The following is a 25,169-nucleotide window of genomic DNA, read 5'->3' as shown; positions in this document are numbered from 1 at the left end:
AACTAACTAAAGACAAATTACTAACCAAAGAGACCCACAGATCAGTACTGGCAAACTGAGATGTGGGGGCCTCACTGAGGGTTTCACACAATCACGCATTAAGTGCAATATTCTGTCAATTAGATGTCTTTTTGTAAAAAGGTGAAAACAGCCAAACAGGTGAAAGTGCCACAGGAAGCTGCTCACTTTAAAGCAAACTTGTTAATAACTGTGTTTCCACGCATACCTCCAAGAGTTGTGGGTTTGTGTACTGAAGTGCTGCCATTTCCTGCTCAATCTCTGCCTGTGATTTCTTTTTCTCCTCCAGCTTAATATCCTCCTTTCTATCATTCAATGGCTCAGGTGGGGGAGGCAAAGGAACTTTATTTTGCATCCATGCCTATAAAGATTAGGAAACACAAGATTAATTCTGTAGAACAACACATTTGCAACACATGGCAGCAATGAGAAAGGATATGCTGAAACATTTTGTAGTATGGATACTTGAAAGTAAAAACAATGCTGAATAAAACTTCCATATTTTATAACTTCTTCCCAGGTACAGATATAAGACAGAAGGTATTTAACAAAATATTTTATGTTTAAATAGTAATTAAACTAGCTACTGTGGTAAGTTGCACTGGGTGTTGATACAGAAGAGCTGATACCGAAAATCCAAAACATTTCAAAAGACACACACTTTTTGAAGTTGGGAAAATATCAGGTTGTTCTGTTCACTGTGTATCACGTACTTACCTGCTGAAACTGTGCTGGTATTGGTTTTGCATAGGGAACTTTTTTCTGTGGCACTTTCTTTTGGTCCTTTTGCATTACTTCCTCCATTCCCCAATCCAGTCCTGGGATTGTCATTTCAATGTCATTGGACTCATCTTTCCCTTTGGCACCAGGGAAACAAACAGTCAGAGCAATGCTGGCTTACAGAAAGACCCTTTATTTTTTTCACAGAGATTTTCAGCTCATCCTTCTTTACATTGCAAATATGAACAACACAGAACTTTAGAAAAGAGCATCTATGCTCCCAAAGAATAGGAAAAGAATGAAAAAGAAGTCACACAGTATCTGGACTGCTCAGGAGAATGCTTCCCCATAGCTATTACTTACCCATCTGCTCCTGCTCCATGGCTATTTTCAATTGTTCAGGTATTCCCATCCCAGGAATAACTGCCAGGCTGTTGGGCTCCAGATCATCTAGAGAAAAAAAAAAAATATTTATACTTGGAAAATTTTTCTTTACGTTACCATTTTAGCCCTTCGGATTCTCTCATGCTTTTACCATTAGTATCACATTCCAGTAGTAAATACGTATTTTACAACTGGTAGGTCACAATTTAGTTTCATACATGAATTACGGGGTATTAAAAGAACTGCAAGTTCAGATTCATAAATCAACCCCAAAAGGTCAGAAACTATGTCCTTTCAGGAAAGTTACATTGGGGTAGAAGCTGAGAAAAAGAAATAATAACCCATAACCAGCCCCTTTTTTGTTATAACAAATCTATATATTTTAAAACTTAAATTGTATTTAAGTCCTGCATTTTCATTTCCTGCCCCCCCTCCCCCCCCCTACGAAAAAAAAAGAAAAAAAAAGGGCAAATAATCAAAAATCTGAAGAAACAGATGCAACTACAGGTGGCTGAGGCACGCCACTGAGCTGGGCATTCCTGAGCAGCCTAAAATTTTTGAGCTAAATCCTTATGAGGGGAGTAAAGTTTAAAGCTTTTAGTAGAATTCAATAATTTGAAAGCTTTTCCTGTTGCAGTTCAGCACTGTGGGAAGCCTTGAAGACAGATGACATTTTCAGGATGAAAAGTAAACTGGAGATATTTGCCAGAGGGAGAGCCAAACCTCCTTCCTGTGATTGACAGAGCAGGTCTTACCTCCTGGAGCTGTGGAAACAGAATAAAACCCATTGTTGGAATCATGATTGCTGACAATGTGGAAAGTAAAATCATCCTTAGAAAAAGATATTTTTGCCCCAGTGGTCACCAATGCTATAATTCTGCTTCCTCACCTTACCCAGAAGCATCACCTAATGACCTAGGCCTGTTCTTGACCCCAATTGTCTTCCTTCCATATTGAGGAAAGTGCCTTACCATATTCCACACCATCCTCTGACATCCCAGGCAGCAGGTTCAAGTTGTAACGATCTCGCATTTTATCTCCAGGCCGATTTCTAGTCCAAAACTTGCTGTCAAAAGGAAGTTATATGATCTCATTAAGGGTCAAGAGCATTAACAACTTTTAATCTAATTAGTTCTTTGATTTTTAGTATAGTATCTTGATTATATAAGGATTCAACTCTTACTAAATCGAGTTCAGCTCTAGATGTGAACACAGGATATGAGCTTCAAGCCAAAAATAAAAACCCCAACGAGTACTGTAATGAATTGCATAGTTACAAGTTAGAAGGTACTTCAAAGTGTAACGTGTGTAAGTACAAGGCATCAACATCAGATCCTGAAAAAAAAATTTCTAGTCCATTCCAAAACCTTCTTGCTCAAGTATATTTTTCATATACACTAAATATGCACATGGCCCCACAACAATTTACTGCATTTATAAAATGCACTATGGTTATAGCATGTCCAACCTAAAAACGCAACCTACAGCCTCTGAACATGTCTGCAATGTCAAAAGACATTACCAGTAGATGATCTGCAGGAAAAACTGCTGTGGAGATAAGAGTATTTCTTCAGCAAGAAACTACAAGAATTCCTTCTTTAAACATTTCTTCAGTGGATTTAAAAGCTCCCACAAACCAAAACTGTAATATTTTTTAAGGCTTCCTTAGAGCAAGGACAAGAAGTTAGACTCCACCTTGCAATATAAAATGTCAGTGCCACCTAGTGCCTCCTAGTAACGTAAGTTGTGTCTCTGCTTTGGCCACTGGTTGTGTAACAGAACCATCCCAATCTATTCACTGATGCCAAGCACTGTTCTAGTTTCTAAAAGTACATACATTTCCTTAGACTTTCTCTTTAAATACTTGGAATTACCTGGTGTGATCATTTGAGCCTGAACAGAGAATGTGTCCGAGGGGATGCCATGCCAGACTCCAGATCATTCCTTCGTGGGCCATTTCCATTCCACCAACCTCCTTCTCAACCCTGATGCATTAAAAAAAGAGAAAATCAATCAAACACAGCTGAATATCTCCTACAGCTACAAGAGAAAACTTTTGCTATTCAGTTGTTGTTCATCCTCTATCCCCTATCTCGTCAAACTTAAGCCTCTGTCATTTTTCTGCTGGGTGAACTGATTGTTCCCAGTGGTTTTAATAGGCAGTTCCGTAATGAAGGGATTTTTAATTGTACATTTAAAACCAAAATAATTACAGCACCTCAGAACAAGCTTTAAGAAACTAGGAGTTTCAACCATTCATCACCATCTCGACACATGGCTGGTTTTGTGCAAGCAATTGTATCCTTTGAAGCACATTTCTACAGGAAAACTTCTTCATAAATGAAGCATATTAACAAATTCCTCATGTACAGAGAAAAACTATTATCATAAATATGCAGGCTAAATATGGATTCAAAGGGGAAAAGAGGTATTTCGTGTTTAGGCTAACAACTTGCACAACTGACCAACATCTTTCCAGTGTGCTGATGAAAATGCCACATACCCAACATGCCAGAACAACAAGGACCCATCAGATCCTCCACTGGCAAACAGCCCTTCGTGAACAGGATGCCAGGCCACAGCTGAAACACACAGTAAGCCACAATCAGAAGGTGTAATACCAGGATTTCTAATTAATGGAAATAATTTTAATTTTTAATCCAAGCTTAATAATAACAATCTACATAATAAAACAAATTCTGACCTGTGGCCTCTTTCTTATGACCCCTGAAGACCTGAAGTTCTTCTTTCAGGTTACGGATGTCAAAGAGCTTACAGAGATGGTCACGAGAAGCTGTCAGCAGCCAGTTACCATTGAGATTCAGTTTTACCTCCATCACTGTGTTTTTATGAGCATGTCTGCAAGCAGAGAGAAACAGATCGTTTGTCCTGAAACTGATTTCTCAGACAGAGATAAAAATTTGCCAGTCACAAATATTCAGGTCAATAACAAGGCAGTTCAGGCTACTAAAGCAGAACACCGGGGCTTTCTGTGCGAAGGCCCTGTGCTTTGACCTTGGTCTTTTACTTCAGAGCAACTGGTAGCACTCGCTGAGACAGTATCCAGTTACTGGGCATGTTTCTACTGCCCCATAAGAAAGTTTTCATCAGCCAAATGAAACACCTCATTTGTTTTTCCATATCTCAGTCTGAATGAGAACTGTGTGACTAGACTGTCTGTGAAAAAGGACAAAGTAAATTTAAATAACAAATATTAAAGTCTCAATTTTCCAGGTACAGACTTGTCTTCATATAACCTCTGGATTTTCCTGCACAGCTAAAAGCACTAGCTTTATGTTTGAAGCAACTGTGTATGGCCGAAAAGTTGTGATGAAAGGAGGTAAGAAAGGAATTAAGAAAAAACTGTTTTATAAAGTTAGCTTATATTTGAGCAAATCAAAAGTCTTACAGTGTGGCAAGGCTCTGGCCAGTCTTTGGATCCCAGAACTTGATGGGCTGTTGGCTATCTTTACTTCCTGAAACAACTAATCCCTTTGTTGGATGCCAGTCAACACATTTCACATCTGCTCCATGTCCTGTTAAGAAGATAAAAATCGTCCATTCTGAGATTTCACAGACACTGAAAAGACACTGAAAAATTACAGGGTGCACACCTTATAACTAATGTAAAACTGAATGAAAAACATCACAGAGCACAGGTTACAAAACAAACTAAATAAAATCTCTTCCAAGTCATTTAGCTTGCCTTCCTTCCCACTAATTAATAGGAGCATTTTCTCCTCATATTATGCCCTCAAATCAAGCTCACTGGAAAAATTATCTAAGAAGTTTCTGTTTAAATTGATACTTTTCTTTAGGCTTTGGCCCTATACAATTTCACAGCATTTTAAATGTAACTCTGATGAAGCATTTATATGGAGGTGGTGAGGTAAAATGACTCTGTTACACTTCACTCTCAGTGAAAAACTGTAAAAATATAAAGCAAATTCCTATTTGTTCTTATCTTATCAGTACTATCCTTTTGCTGTCCTGTCAGAAAATAAGCAAAGAAATTAATGGATCTGAAAACTAAATTAGCATATGATGAAAAGATATCTTATGAGATGTGATCTCTTATCAGTTTACAGGGACTCAGGTTTTTCCAATGCTTAAGAATTAGCAGAGAAAAACCCTTGTGATATAATTTCCTTTTAAATTGACTGACCTTGAGAGAGAATCAGTGCTGTTCAGATGAGCTAAAATCCACTAAAAAAAAAAAACCCAACAAAAAAGCCTGTTCCTGCTGCATGACAAAATGAGGTTTCTGAGGTTAACTATAGGAATTCAGAGAAGAAATAACAAACAATAATTTCTTTCTCCAATCTCTCTCCACACCAGCCCACTTCAAGGGAGGGCCAACAGTAATAGTCCATCCCAGAAAATGAGGCAGCATGCAGTAACTGGAGAAAAAAGCAATTTGAGAAAGGAGGCTCTGCCTGCAACACAAAGGCACTGAAGTCATAAATGGCATGGAAGAATGGGAGCACACTCCATGAAAGACTAAGGACTCCCATCAATTCAGACAGCTCCCACACAGACTGCTTTGCTACACAGTGGAACATGTAAGTTTAAGCAGCACAAGCTGTCTTAATACAGATCTCACTTTGACAAGACATTAAAAATAAGTATCAGTTGAAATTTTCCTGAGGCCACAGAAAAATCAAATTAGAATTGAAGCCTTTATGAGCCCTGAAATCACAAACCAACGATTAAAAGGATAAAAGCAGTTACTGTTTATTGAGAGATCCCTCAGGTGCACTTATGGCAAAATGCACAGCAGAATGCACACAGGGCCACAACACTTCTATACGTTTAGCAAATTGGCACAATTGACAAGAATCCCCAATTAGAAGTACTGTTAATGAAGTAATTCTCCCCTTTCTCCTACCCCCCCAATGTTTATGTCTACATACATGGCAAAGTAGAAGAATGGCCTCGGTTCACTGAAGAAGCGAGATAGGAACAGGATTCCAGGAATGTGTCTGTCTAACAAAGTACTGGAAGAGTACTGAGTGCTAGCTAAGAAAGGAGTAAGCAATATACTTGTATCTTAAGACAGAAGCAAACTGATAACACATAGAGTACACTCTCAAGTGAGTGCAACTTTCCTCTTCTCTGGAGGAAAGGACAGACAGGGAAGAGGTTCTTGACCAAAGAAGATATGAATCCAGCCTTGGTAAGTATATGGGAACAACTTTAACAACTGACTGACAATATAGATGAAAGAACCCAGCTCCTCCCCAGCCACAGCAGGCGGAATTGTCTTTGGAATATGCAGGGCTTCAGAGAGGAGCAATATCCTCAAGTTGCCAAGACCGTCAATGTGCTCTGGTGGTCTGGGCTACCAGCAGAGAGGCACTCTTGAGGTGCTGCATTTCCTTTCTCTCTGGCTTTTCTAATGCAGAAAGAAGTGACAGGCACTGTCTGCATTTGTTCTAAGTCTCTCGACTGAAACATGAAGCTGAATGCTGAACAAATCTTGCTTCCCAGTGTTTATTTGGAAGGAACAGTTCAGCCAGGAGTAAGGGAGAAAGTGTTCCTCCTCCACAGTGGAGGGGAATCCACGCTTGCAAATTTCCAGCTAAGGATATTCTGTGGGTAGTTGCTATCATGCAGTCCCCAGGGAAAGACAGGACATTTTAAGTCAAGGGCAGAACCAGGCCCTTACAGAAAAACACTCCATTAAAGTTAATACTTGGTTCAACTGTATGAAAATGTGTTCAGACAAGAATACTTGAGTACCATCGTAGGTATGAAATAAACAAAGCCCAGCAAAACTGTAACAACCCCTACCCGCAGGGACTGGAGTGACGTTGGCATTGCTGCTCCTGAAATACAGACAATTAGCAATGGAAAAGCACAGGGAGATGTAGGGCTAACTCTGCTTGACAGAAAAGATTGCATCCACAAAACAAGTGATGCTGGTGAAAGGCCATGCCTGGGTGATAGCTCATCCTGTGCAAGGCCCTGGTTTAGGCTCTTCTTGAGTTAAGCCAGCCCAAATACAAATATGTACCCTGAGAAAAGTAAGGCTTAGAATGGGCAATCTTAAACAGAGCAATTGAAGCATCAACCCTTCCAAAGTCTTCAAAAAGGAGAGACAGTGACACACAGCACCAGGCTGATGGGCTTTTGAGAGCCAAGTTTGATAGTCACTACCCATTAGGCCCAGAGCACAGAGCTGAGAAGCAGGAGAAGATGCCAGGACACTCAGAACTTGTAATTAGAGCAGATAAATTACTGTGTACTTATCAAAAGGCTTCTGGCTATCAGCACATTAGTATTGTCCATGGGGATCAGAAGAAACTTATATTCTTGAAAAACATTATCATTATAATCTCTGTATGATTAAACAGCTAACTGGCAGTTCCTGCAGAGAGCGTTCTTTCAACCAAGGCACTCTGGATTATGGCAGCAGAGGGGAAAACTGGGACCCTCCTTTGTAATCTAGCCAGTGATGCATCCTGCCCTCAGCAGAGCCATCTCAGCCAAAGCTCTGCAGAAATGGGATCATCACACACTTAGCTTTACGTTCCTAATGCAATGAAGCATTCTCAAGAGAAAATAAATTTTTCCCTACAACAAATATGCTTTAAATGAACTATTTCTAAGGGATGAACTAACTCAGAACATTTACATAACCAAAATAACTGAATAGCATCATCTTATCAGACCTTTCTTAATTTCTTTTAAAATTGAAGCAACTGACGTTGTATATTGCTTTTCCTTCTTTCTGCTGGTAGACGCACACACTATTATCTGTAATGAGACACATGATGCAGAAAATACATTTAAAATAACATTCCAGGAAAAAGCCACCTCACAGATTTTATTTCACAGTTGTTTTCAGTTCTTAGTGTTGGGAATCAGCCTCTCCTCTGGTACAAAACCCCCTTGTCCCCAAATGCCAAGCTAAGAAAACCTTAATTCATGCAAATCTCTGCAGTTTACATTCCCTGTTTGCTGACAACAGCTTTTGCTCAGTAATTTCAACAGTCACGTCTGCCTCTCTGATCAGAGCTTCGGAGTGAGAATTCCTCCCTGAACAACTCCTGCTCCTTTGCATGGACCTTATTAACAATTCCCTGTCTAACAGGGATGCTTTATGGATAAATGAATTGAAATGTGTGAATTGTGTAGGAGTTGTGGAAATGGAAGGCCCATAAACCAACTAAAATGAAAGACTGAAGGCAAAGATTTTTGAGAAACTCAACTCATTTAAAATCATGAGTGAATGTCTGAGCATAAACCCATATACTAACCAAACCAACACTTGTTGGTTTTACTTATTATAACTTTTCTCAACCATTTAAAAAATTTGCAGAAAAACAAAGGCAGGCATATCTAGCACCTTTAAAAAGCTCAGATACAAAAGTAGTTCCCTACTATTACCTTTCACATGCATAATAAATGTTTTGAGTGCCCTTAGTTACAATCCTCTTAATTAAAATACTGATTGTTAGTACATCTAGCCAATTTCTTTGAAGGGTTGTTCTTTAAAAGACACTAAACAGAAATCCTGGCTAGTGAAAGGCATAACAAGCTATAATAGGATTATGTGTAATGCTATTTGATCAAATAAAGTATGTCAGAAGTCTGAAAAAGTACACATAAATTAAGGACATGATTTTTTTTTTCCCTCCTCACACTCATTTATGACTTTCTGAATATAGCTTACAGTGTAAAAAAAGTTGGTTTGAATCACTGTCTCTATATTACAGTTTATAAGATATCCAATATTTTATAATGCAACTGTGTATAGCAGTTACAGATATATCAGGTTTATTGCTGTAGCTTAACTTTTCTGTTTTACATTCTTTCCCCATGGGATGTGCCCCATTCTGAATGCACATAAATTCAAAGAGAATTTGATAGATGATACTGGAAAATTTCTAGATCCTTCTCAGCAATTATGTGAATGTATACACACAAAGACACCAGCCTTAAGGCATCTTAACATTTTAACACCCATGTTCCAAAGAAAATGGATATTTATAACTGTTTATATTTTAGAGAATTAACATAATCATTTAACTGCAATGATACTGTTTCTCATTTCGAATTCTATTTACTTGGATTTATTTTTTTAAAGACCCCTGGTTCTCTTACACTGTTCTAAATGGGGAGTAAATAGAGTTGTGTATCCCCCACCTGGCCTGGTCAGATTGAAGCCTTTTTGTCACCACATGCTGACATTCACCTTCCTGTACTCTGTATCCCCAAAACAACAGCACACCTCTCTAACAGCAGGGCCTTTGCAGAGGATTATTTCCAAGGGATCTGCAAAGAAGCATTAGGTCTAACTACCAACGAAACTAAGGTTCTCCACCCCCAAAAAAGAGAGGACAAGGGAGACAGAAAAGAGACCTGCAAGTCAAAGATAATGGAAACAAGCATGTTAGCAGAAAGGAATTCTAAGTTTTCTACATAATTCCCTTAAAATTTACTATTTGCTTCTAGCCTATTAGGCCAATTGGATTATTCTGCCTGTTCCATTTTTATGAAAGGCTTTTAAAATGTTACCTGACAGTTACCCACTCCCCAGCACTTCCCTGCTTCCATGTACAGCTCACTTAGGAACTGAATACCTCACACCTAAAACAGCCTGGGTACTGTCTTGATCCCACTGATCAGGTCAGCAGAAGGGTAGGTTTATATTTAACTCTATAATTTAGTCTTCTTTGCCCTATCAAGTTATGTGAACTGTCCTACGAGCTCTTGCACTTCCTCTTCTCCACTCCAAGAATGAATTCCATAGAAACCCTCCCCCTACAGATACACAGCCAGCTTGTGCTTTTTAGCATAATGTGGGAGGTTGGTGCATAATAAATTAAGGGAAAAGCTCCTTTCAGTCTTCACTGGATTAAGAATAATGCCTCCCACCATACTTTCAGACTTCTGTACCACAAGCACAAGTTTTACTGTCCTTTGTTGCTCAGTCTAGCTCTCTCCTAGTTTATTGAACTTGTTTTCCAGAGACACAGCAGAGAGACTGCTGGTTTTCATCAACCTACAGGGGATGCTTTCTAGATCCTTAGTATTCCACTAATCCAGCAACAGAATGGGACATAATTCATCTTTGTTTAAAAATTTACAAATAATTTTCTTTTCTTTACACTTCTATAATTTCTTCACAGACAAAAGCTCTTGTAACAGGTGTATGATCTGTGAAATCAGGAGTCTAAGAAACAATAATAATCACTAAACACTAATGAAACAGGTGTGGGTAAACAAATTACTTTTCCATAAATGAGTTTAAAATTTGTATATGCTAGTCCCAAACTTATACCACTCAGTGAACAGTTTGAATTCTACAAAACCCTAATGAACTGGCAAAACAAGTTTAAATTTAATGCTAACTGTGTGTTTGCACAGCTTGTAATGGTAAATGCACTGTACAGAATAATGAATAAAAGCTGTTATATTACATGTAATTACCAGTAAAGGCAAGTAGCGATCTGAATTCTTTACATCTGTGGAAATTCAATGACAGTACCTTCTGTAAGTGCTTGCTTACAGCAAGGAGAAGAAAAGCAGCTGAGTTCCAGTGTACCTGGGACCTGACCTGATCATGAAGGGTTACGTTTTTCGCTACACACATGTTAAACTGAGAGGGATTGTTTAAATTCTTCAATTCACTGAGCAACTTCCAAAGCTGAAATGAATTGTTTTGAACAGAAACAAAATTCACACAGCTGAAGATGCTTGCTAGTTTAGATCCGTGGTGTCAGGTCCATGTTTTTTAATCATTGAGTAGTATGTTCATGCTAGAGTCTACAAACACTCTAAAGATACCTTTCCTTTTAGACATATATTCTTTTTTCTAACTCCTGAATTTATTTTTCAGTGTTATCACTACCTACACCTGATCAGGTTATTTATGCTGTAAAACATATCAGGACAAAACAAGCCTGACTGGGACCAGAACCTGTAAAATGTCAAGAGGTGTTTAACATTGTCTTAGTGAGAACCAAAAAAAAATCAATTAAATATGCATGTTTCAGAATTTCTTATCATTAAGACACAGTTAAGTCATCTCTAGATTGACCACATAATTATCAACAGTAAGTTATTTTAGTATGTAAAAATATTACTAAAATGTCACTAATTTTGCTTAATCAGCATCCAGATATTTTAACTTACCACAATTTTATGCACTTAATCACCTATTTATATCATTAAGAGCAGCTCTGTTACAGAGAGATCACTTATGTGATGATGCTTTAGATGCAGCACAATGCTTTACTGCAATACAGCAGTCAGTATTTCTAATTAAAAAGTCTGTATTAATCTTAAACAAAAAAGCCATTAGAAAGCTCAGAGCTAGCTCAAGAGAAATGACAGGGAAAAAAGGGCAGAAAGTGTCCAAAGAGAAGATATACCACATTAAGACTTCCAACACCTTCTTATTCCAAATAGAAATGCGAGTGCTTAGCAGTAATGCAGCGGAGTTCAAGGACAAAGACGGGTTTTCCTCACAGTTAAATTATTTATGAAACACAGACTGGATTCTACTTTGCACGCAGGCATAGTTATTGACTAAAATTCTCACTGCGTATTAGTTATGATTTCTTTGCATGTACTTAGCAGAGAATTAAAAGGGAGTTTTTTTAATTGCAAAAGGTGGCATAATTTTTTTTTTTTTTTTTTTTTTTTGCTGTTTACATTACCTGTAAAGTAGCTGGGACTAGATGTTCTTTTCTGTTAAAAAATTAGCCAGCCTACTTTGAAAGCAGCAACACACTTGCTTTTCATTGACAGAAAATATTTATTTACAAGGGCATTTACATTTAATGATAAGAAAAATATCATACAAGAAACATTAAAAATGAACAGCAATTATAAGAAAAACTCTCATGCTTCATAACATTAACAGCTGACAGGAGCCAAACCCCCACTCCCTCAGTAAGAGCGTCCCCACAGTTTTCTACTGCTTGTTTTCTGGCACTTTCCTTTCAAGTATCTGGCACTAGTCACTGGATCTGACAAAGCCTGCACTGCCTCTAAGGAGTGTTGACTGTCTGGAGCCACCAGACAGGACTAATCTCATCTAAACACAGCATGGCACAGAACAGGGGAACATAGAACAGGGACAAGTACAGCTGTGTCCAAGAGCGGAACAATGTGTGGCCCTTCGAAGCAAGAAAAAGCATGAACTGAACAGATGAGAAATTCAATTATTTTTCAATCATGACTCTGCAGTTTCCATAGCTTTGTGGCTTTATATCTAGGTACAGAATCAAACTGCTGGGCAGTATATTATTTTGTAAACACAGACCAAAAAATTTTTCACATTAAAATGTTCCCAGTCAAGTCCTCCAAATATGAACCAAACAAGTGTTTGGGAATCTGCCTACAGCCTGTACCATCAACTTAAAAAAAAGCCAAACCAGAATAAATGAATTTGATCAGAGTATCAAATAATACAAAGTCTCACAGTGATAGTTTATGTCAAAGTAACTACTGAATAGTCAGAACATACACTTGTATTTTATGAATCAAAACCAAAGTGGGGCATGAGTTAAAAACCGGTGCCTGAAGCCAAGCTCCCAGAAACTGATGTTACTTTGAGATGAACTGAACCTAGAGTAGCTTTAGTGGCCTTTTCTAAACACACACTAAGAAACTAGTTCTGGTCACTAGTTACTGAAAATGGTGACTTGGTGTGGTTACTGGCTGCCAACAGGGAGTCAAGATCCCCAGCCTTTCCACCAGCACACTTTCGTCAAGCCTTTGCCTGTTACACCTGTGTGACACTATTAAGCAAAGCCAAAGTTTGATAGTTTTTCTGAAACTCACAAAAACACAGTATCAATTTACATGTATTTTTACATTAACTTGAAGCTAATAAAGAAACTTTGGTGCATCCTAAAATTCAGCCTGGCAATTTAGTTAACAGAGGGGAAAGGAAGGAAATCAGGGCAGACACTGTAGAGTTTAGTACCTCCTTGCCTCTAGATCTCTGCTTTGACCAAAATTTCAGTCAAGGTTCTAAGTGGTAAAGTCAGATTACTTAGCTCCCAGCTCTGGGAAGGGAACAAAGACTTCCAGAAAAGCTAGGAGTAACCTTTAGTAGTAATTTCCAGTAGTAATTTCCTTTAACATCCTGCTGAATGCTCATTTGAGTTCTGCTGGTGATTATGGCTGTTGCAATAGAAAAGAACAGCCCAAATACCTAGTTTAGAGGTTAATCCAAGTTTCAAACCCCTGTGTGGCCACGTGACCAGAGAATTCTCTCAGAAAGCTGCTAAAAACTATGAAAAGTATTTGTGGATCTCAGTAAAAGAAGGTACAAGAAGTCTTTTATATAACTTGGTATACCCTTACTGCCAAGTGAACCCAGAATCTTTTAATAAAAACACCCAACACAGAAGGACTACCAAGACCTTTCAGTCAACTTGATATTCTTTAACTGGGGGAATAGCTTTCAATGTGTCTTCATGGTTAAGATGACAGGGAAGGTTCCTACCATTTTAACATCCCATTGAGAGAAGTACTAACAACTGTCAGTCAAGTAAATTACATTTAAGGACAGCCACGAATGATCATCTGGCCAGAACCAGATGAGCACGTGTCCAGCCAGGTGCTCACTTTAAGGGACAGCACTCTTGCAGGAAAGCTGTTTTTCTTCTTGCCAACCAAAAAATACATGTAAGCTATTTCTGACAGTTTACCATTACAAAACATCTCATAATCATGAGTCCATTATAATTTCAAGCAAAGAAATACTGAATTTAGTTACACAGAAACTGGGAAAACCATTTTCTTTGGTTCTAGGGCAAAAACTGCATGACTGACAATACTCTCAGTAGTATGTGAACAGCAGCAGGGCCAGGGTGAGGTGAGGGGGCCAACAGAAAGATTATCAAACTTTGTATAGACTGTAGGAAAAGATTTGTGTCAGTCAATAATCCAATTAGCAAGTGTAAAAGATCCAAGAAGGGATATGAAGATAGAGGCCATTCAAGTCGCTCTTTGCATTTTGCAATGCCACCAAGGCTGAGCAAACTAAGAAGCAGCAGGTCTACTGAAATGAAGTGCTGGCAGAAAGCAGAGCACTGAGTTACAAAGCACTGCTCTTTCTGAGCAGACAGAACTCTCATCTCAAGCAGAAAGGGCCAATTTTCAAGCAACTGAAATACAAAAGGGCTGAAAAATTATGGGGACAGAAACCCACCCAATGAACAGAATACCATGAACTGAAACAGAAAAAAATCTGGTGTGTAATTATCACATGAAATATTGCACTATCATACAGTTGTGTCTAATTCAGTTGTCATCTTGAGGCTAATGAGGAAAAACACAACGAAGTTAAAAAAATAACAATCTCAGTGAAAAAGTGTAATTGAAATGCAGGAGACAAACAATGATTTGAAGAGTGTTACAGAAACCTAAGAGAGAAACCTTTCATTTGAAATTTTAAGCAGCAGACATGAGCTCAGGCGAGAGAGAGAAACAAGGAATGTTTTCAGTCTTACTTTAAATTTCTGCACCATTAGTGCTCTTATTTTCCTGACTTTCCTATATCACCACCACACTCCCAGTCCTCTCTTTCTTGCCACCTAATTATTCTGAAATTTAAAAAAATCTTTTCCTCTTTCAGATTTAAAAGTAACACTGAAGTTTCTAATTAAGTAGAGAAATGCAAATATTTTTTTATTTCTGCTTCAATTCTAAAAATAGGTCCCTTATTAAATAATTGTTTCACAGTGTGGTTGTACAAATATCTATGAAGCTCTCTAAAATTCTGTGTGTCCCCATGTATAATTTTAAATTTTACAAGCACACGAATGATCCAAAATAAAGCTCTTCACATGTGATTGAACAGAGAGACAGGGAAAAATATGGTGTTCAAAACTTACCAGGGATTTTGTGCAATAAAACCTAACAAAGAAAGGGAGAGATGTCAACAGGAAGAAATGGGATAAAACAATCCAAATAATACTTCAGTAACTCAGATATATCAAAACCAGGGGGAAAAAATATGGAGAACATGTAAAGGTAACATATATGGTTATGAGAAGAAAGGCAAAGGGGACCATCACCAGTCTAAGTGGGTTTCCTAACAAAAGTGCTGGCAACAATTTGTGGAAAATCCTGTCCTCAGATTCATTTACTAATGTCACAGCTGTGAACAAAAGAGAGATGTGATTTTTAAAGTACAGGGGAAAAAATGCTGCCACTACTTCTCAATGTGTAAAAAAAAAAAAAAAAAAAAAAAAAGAGTGTGACACAGGTTTCCTATGACAACATGTTGAGACTGTTCTTTCAAGACCAGACCAGAGGATACAGGAATCAAACACACCCCACCACATCAGGTTATGGATAGACTAAATACTTCTTCAAACCCTGTGCTTCTGGAAATCACTACCAGTTAGATTTTTTTTCACTGCTGACCTCAGAGGAGTAAAAACATCAGACAAGAATATTGTTTCCCTCTGTGATGCAGGTTACAACTTATTTGTATTTGAATCTACAGGGACATGTACTCAGCAGCATGTTACAAATTCCCAAAATAAGATAAAGAAATGATGCAGAATTTGGCAGGAAAGAATCCTAAAAGCCTACTGCAGCTCTAAGTGCAGTGTTATGTTCTCATGAAGTATTCAGAGCTTCCACAGGAAAACATGTTGGTTAGAACAGGAAAATTACTCCTCAGAAGCAGAAAAATATTCAATTCCAACACTACACCAACAGCTCCTGGCTGTTATTGCATACCCCTCCATGTTAGCACCAGACACATTGTCTAACATTTCAAAATGAAACTTTTCCAATTAGATACACAGAAACTTTGTTAGTCAAAAACTTACACTCAGAGGAAAAGTTACTCAGTCTGAAGTATTTTTTGAATGAAATCTATTATAGAGCTTTAAAGAAACCTTCAAAAATTTTATAAAAAATGCTAGGGAATACATAGAGCCAAAATTCTAGAGAATATATGAAAAGTCAAATGACATGGACAAAAGAATCCAAGACAGAGAATGTCCATCTATTTGTAAGTGCACACAGAACAAAAAAAGAAGTCTGACCATCTCTTCAGCAACACTGAAAAAAAAGAAGCTTTTCAGTTTTTCTGAAACAATTATCTTGCCTGCAGAATTTTAACCCAGTCTTCTTTGGTACAGGATGAGCATAACAGCAGGAATATTAATACCAGAGATTTTAATTATCACCATTCTGGAAATACAAGTTGAAAATACTAACATGTTATCTATGGGGCTTTTTTTCCCTGGATCTTGGAGCATTTGCTATACAAAAACAGCACCAGGAAAGATACCTGCTAAACTTCAACTCATCTGTAGCTGTGTAAAAAAATGTGGCTTAAACCACCAACAGAAAACACCAACTATATTATCAATTTAAAATTAAAGGCTAAAGAGAACAAGTGTTTACTGAGACGATGTGATTCAGAAAGAAACTTTTTCCTAGGAATCTTTCAATTTCTCTCACTGCTTTCTGTAGCAGCTTTTCAAATTTTTAATCTTACACACACCAAAAGAAAGAAAATACAAAGTATCTTTCCAGTCTCAGAAATGTACAAACCAGTTCCCATAACCACGATGAACTGGGTCCATATATGAAGCTCCAGAGACAGGTGACAGCTAAAAAGCAAGCGCTCTTGGGAAAATGGCATAGGTTTGGAAAGTAACAGGCAGAACGAAGTAAGGAGGTCAAGCATAAAAATGAGGTGGAGGTCATCGCCAGTATAAGGCTGCTCTCCTGGCCTGGAGAGGAACTGATCTGTGCTCTTCAAATAAAACACCTTTTACAGTGCTCTATGTGATGTGTGTAGCTAAGCTAAGGAATGTGAAAATGCAGGAGTTATCTTCTAGGAAGTTGGACTTTAGAAATCTTCTGTAAAATAAAATTACTGATTAAGTGAATCAGTGCTGTGGAGGAGGCAGTAAAGTCACCTCTTCACTTGCACAGATAAATTTCCATACATAGTCTCATAAGCACAGACCAAAGAAAGATGAATCTCATGAGAGAAGATGGTATAATTTCTGTTTAAGAAAGACTAGGTAAGAGCAGGTCATTGCTACTGAAGCAATCCACTGAGGAAACTGAAAAAACCCCAAATACACTTGTGGGCAAAACGATGCAAGGGAACAGTACTGCCAAACTTACATTTTGATTTTTAATATTTCTGTTAACACAGCAACCCCGTATTGGGGAGTAAAGTGCATTTTTAACCTTAAAAAGTTAACCCAAAAAAAAGAAGCTTTAACAGGTATAATCCCATGACAACAGTTTATTTTCAGTGCAAATAAAATACAGTTATTGTTTTAGTACACAGAATACACCTTCATTAGGCTGGTCTCTGGTTTTGGAATACACACTCCCATGTCAATTATCTGCTGCTAGCAGGATGCAGTTTTACAAGAGTCAACGTGCCATGAACATGACCAGCTGTGACAAGCACTACACTGGGGAGAAGGTACAGCAGGCTGGGAAACACCTGGCTCTAGAAACAGATCTTCATCTGCTGGAGACTGGGCTTGGATCACTCCAGCAGCAGCAGTTCCCTGATCTCCTTGAGACAGCACAAGAGGCTGTGCCCTTGGGTCAATGCACCTCTCCCAGAAACCACTGGGGATTTAGTTCTGCAGCGAGATGCAGTCTGCATGACACACATTCAGTGGCAAAGAAGCAGAAAATATTCCTGCTGCTTTGTACATCTATGTCATGTACAAATGAGTAAACCTTTACAAAAGTTATTGTTATATAAAAGTTATACAGCCTCATTATCTATCAAGTGGTTTTAGGAAGACTTTTCTGCTACTGTGTGAATGAATTTTTTTTTTTTTTTTTTTTGAGGGGGACAGATTTTCAAGACAATTAGTGCAATGTAGTATTTTTCACTACCAGGTAATTTGTTCAGGCTGATTGGAACTAGAGTTACCACAAAACATCTGGTGAGCAGAACACGTCACCTGAACCAGCCGGGTTACCATTCCCAGCCCTGCAGATGTCCAGTGCACAGGAACTGGCATCCAAGAGTCACGGACTGAAAAATTAATTACCTCTTCTCTCCTAAGCTCGAGTCCTTTCTGTGCAAGGACTGCAAAGAGTAGATACATCAGGAAAAACATTCTGATACTCTTCATGCCTAATAAATGCAACATTAATTTCTAAGATTTTTAACATGGCACTTTAAGTCACATTCAATCCTAATTGAAATTCCCCACATTGTTCCCTTTCATACACCAATAATGAACTATGCTTGTTAGATACTTGTGATAATTGCTGCTGTTAAGTATTTCTCAAGAAAGTTTTATCATACCTATTCCTTACTTGAAAGTAAGTTGAAGTAAGTAAACTTACTTGCAAAGTAAATTATTCCATCTTACAAAAAAGTTTAAAAAAACTTATTCAAATACCAACATTCTGTTGGAACAAAAGTCATTAATTTAGTAAATAAATGATGTGCAATGGATTAAAAACAACTCCTGCATTACCTAATAAGTCACCTTTATGGAATAAACTCCCATTAGTTAGAACCTTCTTTGGTGAATTACTGTGGTTTGCTACACCTGTGGAAGTGATGATACCTGAGATGACAGAGGTCTGCAGGAAATAATGCAGCTTCAACCATTGCACAAAACACAGATTAATTGCCAGTATTTCTAGCCAAGCTTACTAGGAACAGACATCCTCATGGTGAAATTGCAGACTGAAAACACCCACAGTAAGTGCTCTTAGGGAGAGAGACTGGATAATCCTTGAAGAATTCCATGATGCAGGGAAAAGAAAATGGCAGTAGGAGAGCATCAGGCAGCGTGTGCAAAAGCAGGACGCATTTTCCAGCCAGGAAGGGGTGGCTGCATCCCTACAAGCACAGCTAGCAGGAGTGCACCTGCTATTTAAAGCCTCCACTGCTCTGGTTTTATGATGTCACCACAGGAATTCTAAAGTTTAATGCAAGCACTAAAATTCCTGATTGCATTTTTAGAAAAGCCCTGTTCAAAACTGACAGCAAGTGCAATACGTACTACAGAAATGACACCTCTAACATGCTTGTGTAGGTGACTGGAATGATCTTTTTTTTCTCCATTCCTTTAGAAGCAAGGGATATTCTGGACAAACGAGGAGTAGTGTGAAACAAAGAACCTACCTTTGCCCAAAGAACTCAAAAAAATAACTGCAGAGCAATTAAATGTAATAGAAGAACTGTCTCATTGAATTTAGCTTTTTCCATTTGTAATCATAACATCATGTGCTCACTTGTAAGTCTCTGGAGAACAGGGACTTCAAAAAGGAGAACAGCAATCAAGAGTAATCTATATTCATCAATATTATCAATAATCCTAAGGGCTAAATTTAGCAAAGCAGCCAAGAGAATAATGCTTTTGAGAATGTATGTATTGCTAAACAGAAAAAACCTTTTACAGTCATTTTAAGTAGGCAAGTTCCTGCTAGGGAAGCAACAAAGAGTCATTGTTGCTTGAAGATTTAAGGGCATAAAGCAAGATCTGCAGGGAGAAGGCATCTTATTATTCAACTACATCAGCTGACCTAAAATAAGCAATTTTCTGCATCCTTAAGAAGGGTTGGTGTAGGCTTTAAAAAAACCCAAAAAAACCAACAACAAAACCCTACTCTTTTCTCTCACTGGATCAGCTGGTCTAATTAAAAACACTATTTCTGCCTACAAATTATGCATGGATAAGAAAGAAGGTAGACAAAGAAAAGGCAGGATTCTTCTTGACCAGGCACAATAGCAAGCAGTAACACCAAGCACTCTATCAAGATGCAGACTTCGTTAATCCTTAGAAAACAGAGGTGTCTTGCTAACAATTGGAAGTACCTATGCTACACAGAAGTATGCTTTACAGCAGCCCAGATTGTATTTTCCATGTGCAATGGTACCTTGTTCTTAATTAATTACAATTCAAATGGGGAAATTTTGTCTACAAGTTTTGAAATGTGTTTTTTTTCTTTTTTGAAATGTCCTTTCTAAACTCAGTCATAGTAAAAACACCAAAAACAAATCTGGCCTGCACTTTTCATGTTTTAAGACAAAACAACTTCTAAAATTTATTTTTTTAACTTTAAGATAACTGCAAAATAATATTTAGTAATGTGCAGTCTTCTGTTAATATGCTTGAACTCAGAAATTGAATAATTTTGGTTTAGACATTAAAGTCAATCGAGACCTGGAAGACGTGTAGGAATGAACAGTGAAATATACTCTGTAGACCAGCTCTTACTTGAAAGAAAAAGAAGAAAAAAGATTGTCTGAGACCCATTTCACCTGGATGTAAAGGCTTATTTTTGTAAATGCAGCAGGTCTACTTACAGTCTTTGGAATCTGGAAATGTGATGTAGAGAAATGCACCTTCAAGAACACTGATGCACACAGACAAACCTAGGCTGCCCTAGTTCAATGAGTAAGGCATCTACCTAAATCACTTTTTTCTTCTTATTTTTTCTCTTAAAGCAAACACTTTCAATTTAATTGTGCATGGGCTTTAGAGCTTTACAATACAACCTGCACACTCTTTTTCAAGACCACATCATTTTGAAACATAAAAGAAAGCAGCAAACGTGTATTAAGGCAATAAAATGTACCCCTGGGACTATTACAGATTTTTAAATAAAAATTATATATGCAAATATAACAATTACGTATATATAGTGTATATATATCTATAGGTATTGGTTTACCTCACTACATAATCAGAAGGAGCTTCAAAGATGCTGACAGCATCTTTCACACCTTCCTTCTTATTTACAACAAAGTTTTAATGCTTGTAGGACACAGGAAGTTCTGAAACTTCAGTAATGATTACATCTAACATACTATTAGTTACTAGGGAATGATCAAACATTTATCATCTCTAAAAAAAAGATCCACTAAACATGAAATCTTTCCAATCCAAACAGTGCGCATTTCCTCAAGCATGTTAAAAGCTGCCAAAAAAATGAACTAAAAAAAATTTTAATAGGAATTTTTGATCATCTTTTCAAGATCAGTTCCTGATGTCATATATGCTGGTGGACAGCTGAATCCCACATCAGTAGGATTTTTACTGGCTTTGGCAAAACAGGGGAATTCAGTATAATTCAGTAGCCCAAGACCACTGGGTAAGTGAGGCTGGAAGAAATCTCAAAAGTCTCTCTTCAATCTGCTGCTCAAAGCTATGAAGTTAGACCACGTCACAGAGGGATTTATCCACATTTAGTCTGAAAACCTCCAAGGACAGAGACTGCACAACCCCTAGAATTAAGCAAAGCTCTCACACTCTTCTATGGCCCTAGTAAGAGAACAGGTGAAAAAAAAAAGATCCTGAACATGAGATCATCTCTGCAGTGAAAACGGCCTTTTAAATGTGTTTTCCACTGGATTAGAAAATAAACTATTTTCTTTTTTTAGAACTTTTAACTTTATTATAATATTTATTTTTATAATGGCAACATATCTGGAACATCAAATGAGTTTGAACTCATTTGAACTTCTGGGGATTGCCATTAAACTTGTACTTAAGTGGGAAATTACATACGAATACCATCTCTACACCAATTTGTGCTACATCTCTCCAAATACTAAAAAATGGTGAAAATTTCCTTTTCAAAGGAAGATGTTTTACTCTGTCAACCATCTCGGGACAAGTGCCTCCCACAGAAAGTTGAAGGGTGGGGTGGAATATCAGCTCTTCACTGAATCCAAAGATGACACTCACATTTTTTTTAATCCTTAAGTGTAGTGGTTACTTACAGAGCCAGAAAGAACCTTAACCTTTGATGAAAAATGGATCTCAAGGAGCACTAGGCTTTGTGTTAAGCAAGAAAGAATGTTAAGGTCTTGCTATCCAAATTCTGAGGACAGTAAATATGTATCAGAGCTACTCCTTCCTTAAATCTTAACACAGAGAAAAAAATAAAGCCAAACAGGGCTACCCTGGGGAGGAGAGAAGGAAGTCAGCTATAAAGAGAAGTTCAAATGTAATAGTATTGTATAATTATTCAGACTTGATTTCCCCAGCATATAACAGTATGCTGCTAATAATAGACAGGATCCTCAGCTACATTTTTTCGGCAGTTCGTTTTACTCTTTAAGAACTAGAACAGTTACAGTTATTACAGTAGTATTACAGCTACTAATTTATAAGGTTATTATGACTCTCTTCAGAGGATTTTTTTTAAAGTGATGAAATTTAAAATACAAGATTTTAACACAATATCTTCAATATTTTTATGCTCCGTCATTCTAAAGAAACAGGCAGAGGAAAAGACCTATTGTACATATGGTAGAAAATATGCATCTGCCAGCACACACAGAAAGCTGAGTTTGTTTTTTACTAAAAGGTATTTTTCTTCCCAATATTAAGCAGCTAAGGTAACACATTCCTCAGCTTTTTTGAATGAAAATTTGAAGTTTACTTTCCAAGATCTTGGTGACTTGGTAGAAGCACCTGTTCCAGTCCTGCTATAGTTAACCTTTCAATTTTTCATATTTATATATGGTGAGTTCCCTTCAAAAACTAATTTTGGTGAGCAAAAAATTTCACACAAAATTTCTCTAAATGGTCAAAACCAGATAAAGATCACCTTTTGTCCTTAATGACAATACATGTAAAACACCTGCAGTTCTTGTCTACACCAGCAAATTAAACTGCACTGATTACAACTACTTCTGTATGTGGCTGTAGTTACATCTGGAATAGCTCTCTCTAATATGTGCAGTTGGGCAAAATCAATGCATACACAACATCACAAATATTAAGAAAATATTGTGTATAAAAAATAAATAACTAGCTGATGCATTGAACTGGACAGCATGTGTAATGTATCAAAATAACACCTTGCAGAACTAGAAATATCAGATGCTTCCACTGAGTTAATAATTACAAATAGTACTCTAAACTGTCCGGGATAGAAGATCTGTTACAAAAAGTTTCACGGACAAAGTTTAAGATAAATATATTTTGAGAAGTTTTAGATTTCTCCTGTTTAGTTGTCATGGTTACAGGTGTGCTTCTTTGAAGCTAAGACACTTAACAGCCCTAACACTTTCAAATAAAAAAATAAATACCCCCCATTAAAATCCTTCCCTTTATAAATAAAAATGAATATATAAAAATTTCACGACAGTTACTTTACCTGCAAGACACATTTATACTTTCAACAGCAAAAGTCAAAATGTCTTCCCTGAAGACATGTTTTGTTTTCAACAAAAAGCCTGATCTGTGAGTAGCAAAACTAAGTGACAATTCGTATTTTCACTGCGAGATAAGGATCAGTCCCTTGGAAAGTTCTGGCACTGAACTTTGAAAAGAAGTCTTGAGTACATGCTTGCATGCTTAATGTACTCAACTACTTTCTGCAGAAACATACACAGGTACCTTGGTTGTACTCCCAACTGAAGTGAACCAGAGCTAACCTTAGATCTGAGGAGCAACTTTAGATACTTCAGTTTTAGAGCTGTAAACTGACAAAACTTAAAAGAAGAAAAAAAAAGCCCACATTGCTTCACAAGGACTACCACTAAGCAACACAAAGAATTGAAATCAGGTGGCAGAGATAGCTTTTCCTAGGTACAGTCAGAATGATGGCATCCCTCCCTCATTAAAATAGCACTAAGCTGGCCAATCACCAGCCACACGAGCTTTAACAAGGGCAAGTGCTGGATTCTGCACCTGGGACAGGGCTACCCTGGCCGTGTGTATGGACTGGGGAATGAGAGGCTGGAGAGCAGCAGTGGGGAGGGACCTAAGGGTCCTGATGGATGGCAAGCTGAATACGAGTCAGTGGTGTCCTGGCAGCCAGGAGGGCCAGCCATGTCCTACGGGAGCATGAGGCACAGCACTGCCAGCTGGGCAAGGCAGGGGATTGTCCCGCTCTGCTCTGCCCTGGGGCAGCCTCACTGCAAGTCCTGGGGGCAGGTTTGGGCACCACAGGGTAAGAAAGACATTAAGTTTTAGACAGTTCAAAGGAGGCCATGAGGACTGTGAAAGGTCTGGAGGGGAAACCATATGGGGAGCAGCTGAGAGGTCATTTGATCTGTTCAGCCCGGAGGAGACTGAGGAGAGACCTCATTGCAGTCTACAACTTCCTTGTGAGGGAGCAGAGGAGCAGGCACTGATCTCTCCACTCTTGTGACCAGCAACAGGACTCAAGGGAAAAGCTAGAGCTGAGTCAGGAGACATTTATGTTGGACACCAGAAGTAGTTTTTCACCCAGATGGCTGAGCACTGGAACAGATGCCACAGGAAAGTGGTCACAGCACCAAGCCTGACAGAGTTCAAGAAGGCTTTGAACGATACTCCTGGGGACATGGTGTGACTCTTGGGGATGACAAGGACTAAGGAGCTGGACTGCATGATCCTTGTGGGTCTCTTCCAACTGAGCATATTGTACGATTCACTCTATGTTCATCTTCAGAACAAATACAGAGCATGTTCCTAACTCTACTCCAACTCATCAACTTGAGTTTCTACAAGTCATGAGACAGAACACAAAATGTAAAACACAGATTAGTACATGTACACTCTTGGCACATTCTACACTGTCCACGTGTGTCACTCAGCCATAAAACCCCTGCCCTGATCCAGTGACTGAGGTTGCCCCAAACTGTTCACAAAATGCCTGGAGCGTGACTTGCTAAGTTCCACCACAACTCATTCTCATCTCCACGCCCACACTGTCACCAGCTTTTCTCAATCCTTACAAGACCTGTTTGTTTTTTCGTGTTGACACAGCCTCCACACTTTCCTCACATTTCCCACGCTTCTTATTTCCAGTCACCTTTCACATAGATTTATTCAAGGCTCTTATTTGTCCTTTTTCTCCTAGTCTGCTATATGATCCCATTTCAGCACATTCCTAGTTTAAATTTTGACTGTCTTCCTAAAAATGCAACATACCATGAGCAGGACCAGCTTTCTCCTGAGAAAATTAATGCCAGGAAGTTACAGAAAACATGGAAAAAAAAGCCACCATATTTTACGGAAAACATTTGCAGGCTCTCTCCCCATCTCCCAGGGTCTAGCTGTCCCTAGGAACATGTAATCTCAAGTGTAAGAACTGTGATACTATTCATATGA

General features: G+C 38.1%; 1 protein-coding gene across 9 annotated transcripts in view; it reads right to left on the bottom strand.

Annotated features, from left to right (window-relative positions):
- The window catches only part of WDR33 (WD repeat domain 33), a 69,710-nt gene that overhangs the window by 14,933 nt on the left and 29,608 nt on the right, over nucleotides 1–25,169 (bottom strand). For 3 of the 9 annotated variants that reach the window (XM_042024528.1, XM_042024530.1, XM_042024529.1), the window contains exons 8-16: nucleotides 4,532–4,658; nucleotides 3,827–3,981; nucleotides 3,626–3,704; nucleotides 2,997–3,107; nucleotides 2,094–2,188; nucleotides 1,878–1,886; nucleotides 1,102–1,188; nucleotides 736–875; nucleotides 227–379 (exon numbers count right to left, since the gene is read on the bottom strand). In XM_042024528.1, coding sequence (XP_041880462.1) covers nucleotides 227–379; nucleotides 736–875; nucleotides 1,102–1,188; nucleotides 1,878–1,886; nucleotides 2,094–2,188; nucleotides 2,997–3,107; nucleotides 3,626–3,704; nucleotides 3,827–3,981; nucleotides 4,532–4,658 — 956 coding nt within the window. Of the gene's footprint in view, nucleotides 1–226; nucleotides 380–735; nucleotides 876–1,101; nucleotides 1,189–1,877; nucleotides 1,887–2,093; nucleotides 2,189–2,996; nucleotides 3,108–3,625; nucleotides 3,705–3,826; nucleotides 3,982–4,531; nucleotides 4,659–7,865; nucleotides 7,882–11,870; nucleotides 15,251–25,169 lie in introns of those variants that run through there. The other 6 variants (XM_042024535.1, XR_006015465.1, XM_042024534.1 and 3 more) reach the window with 6 other exon arrangements.

The sequence above is a fragment of the Corvus kubaryi genome, unplaced genomic scaffold (assembly GCF_017639235.1).
Source record: "Corvus kubaryi isolate FWS band 111438036 unplaced genomic scaffold, C.kubaryi_AGA036_p1.0 37264, whole genome shotgun sequence".
NCBI lineage: Eukaryota > Metazoa > Chordata > Aves > Passeriformes > Corvidae > Corvus > Corvus kubaryi.
This window is presented reverse-complemented; position numbering and strand designations above follow the sequence as displayed.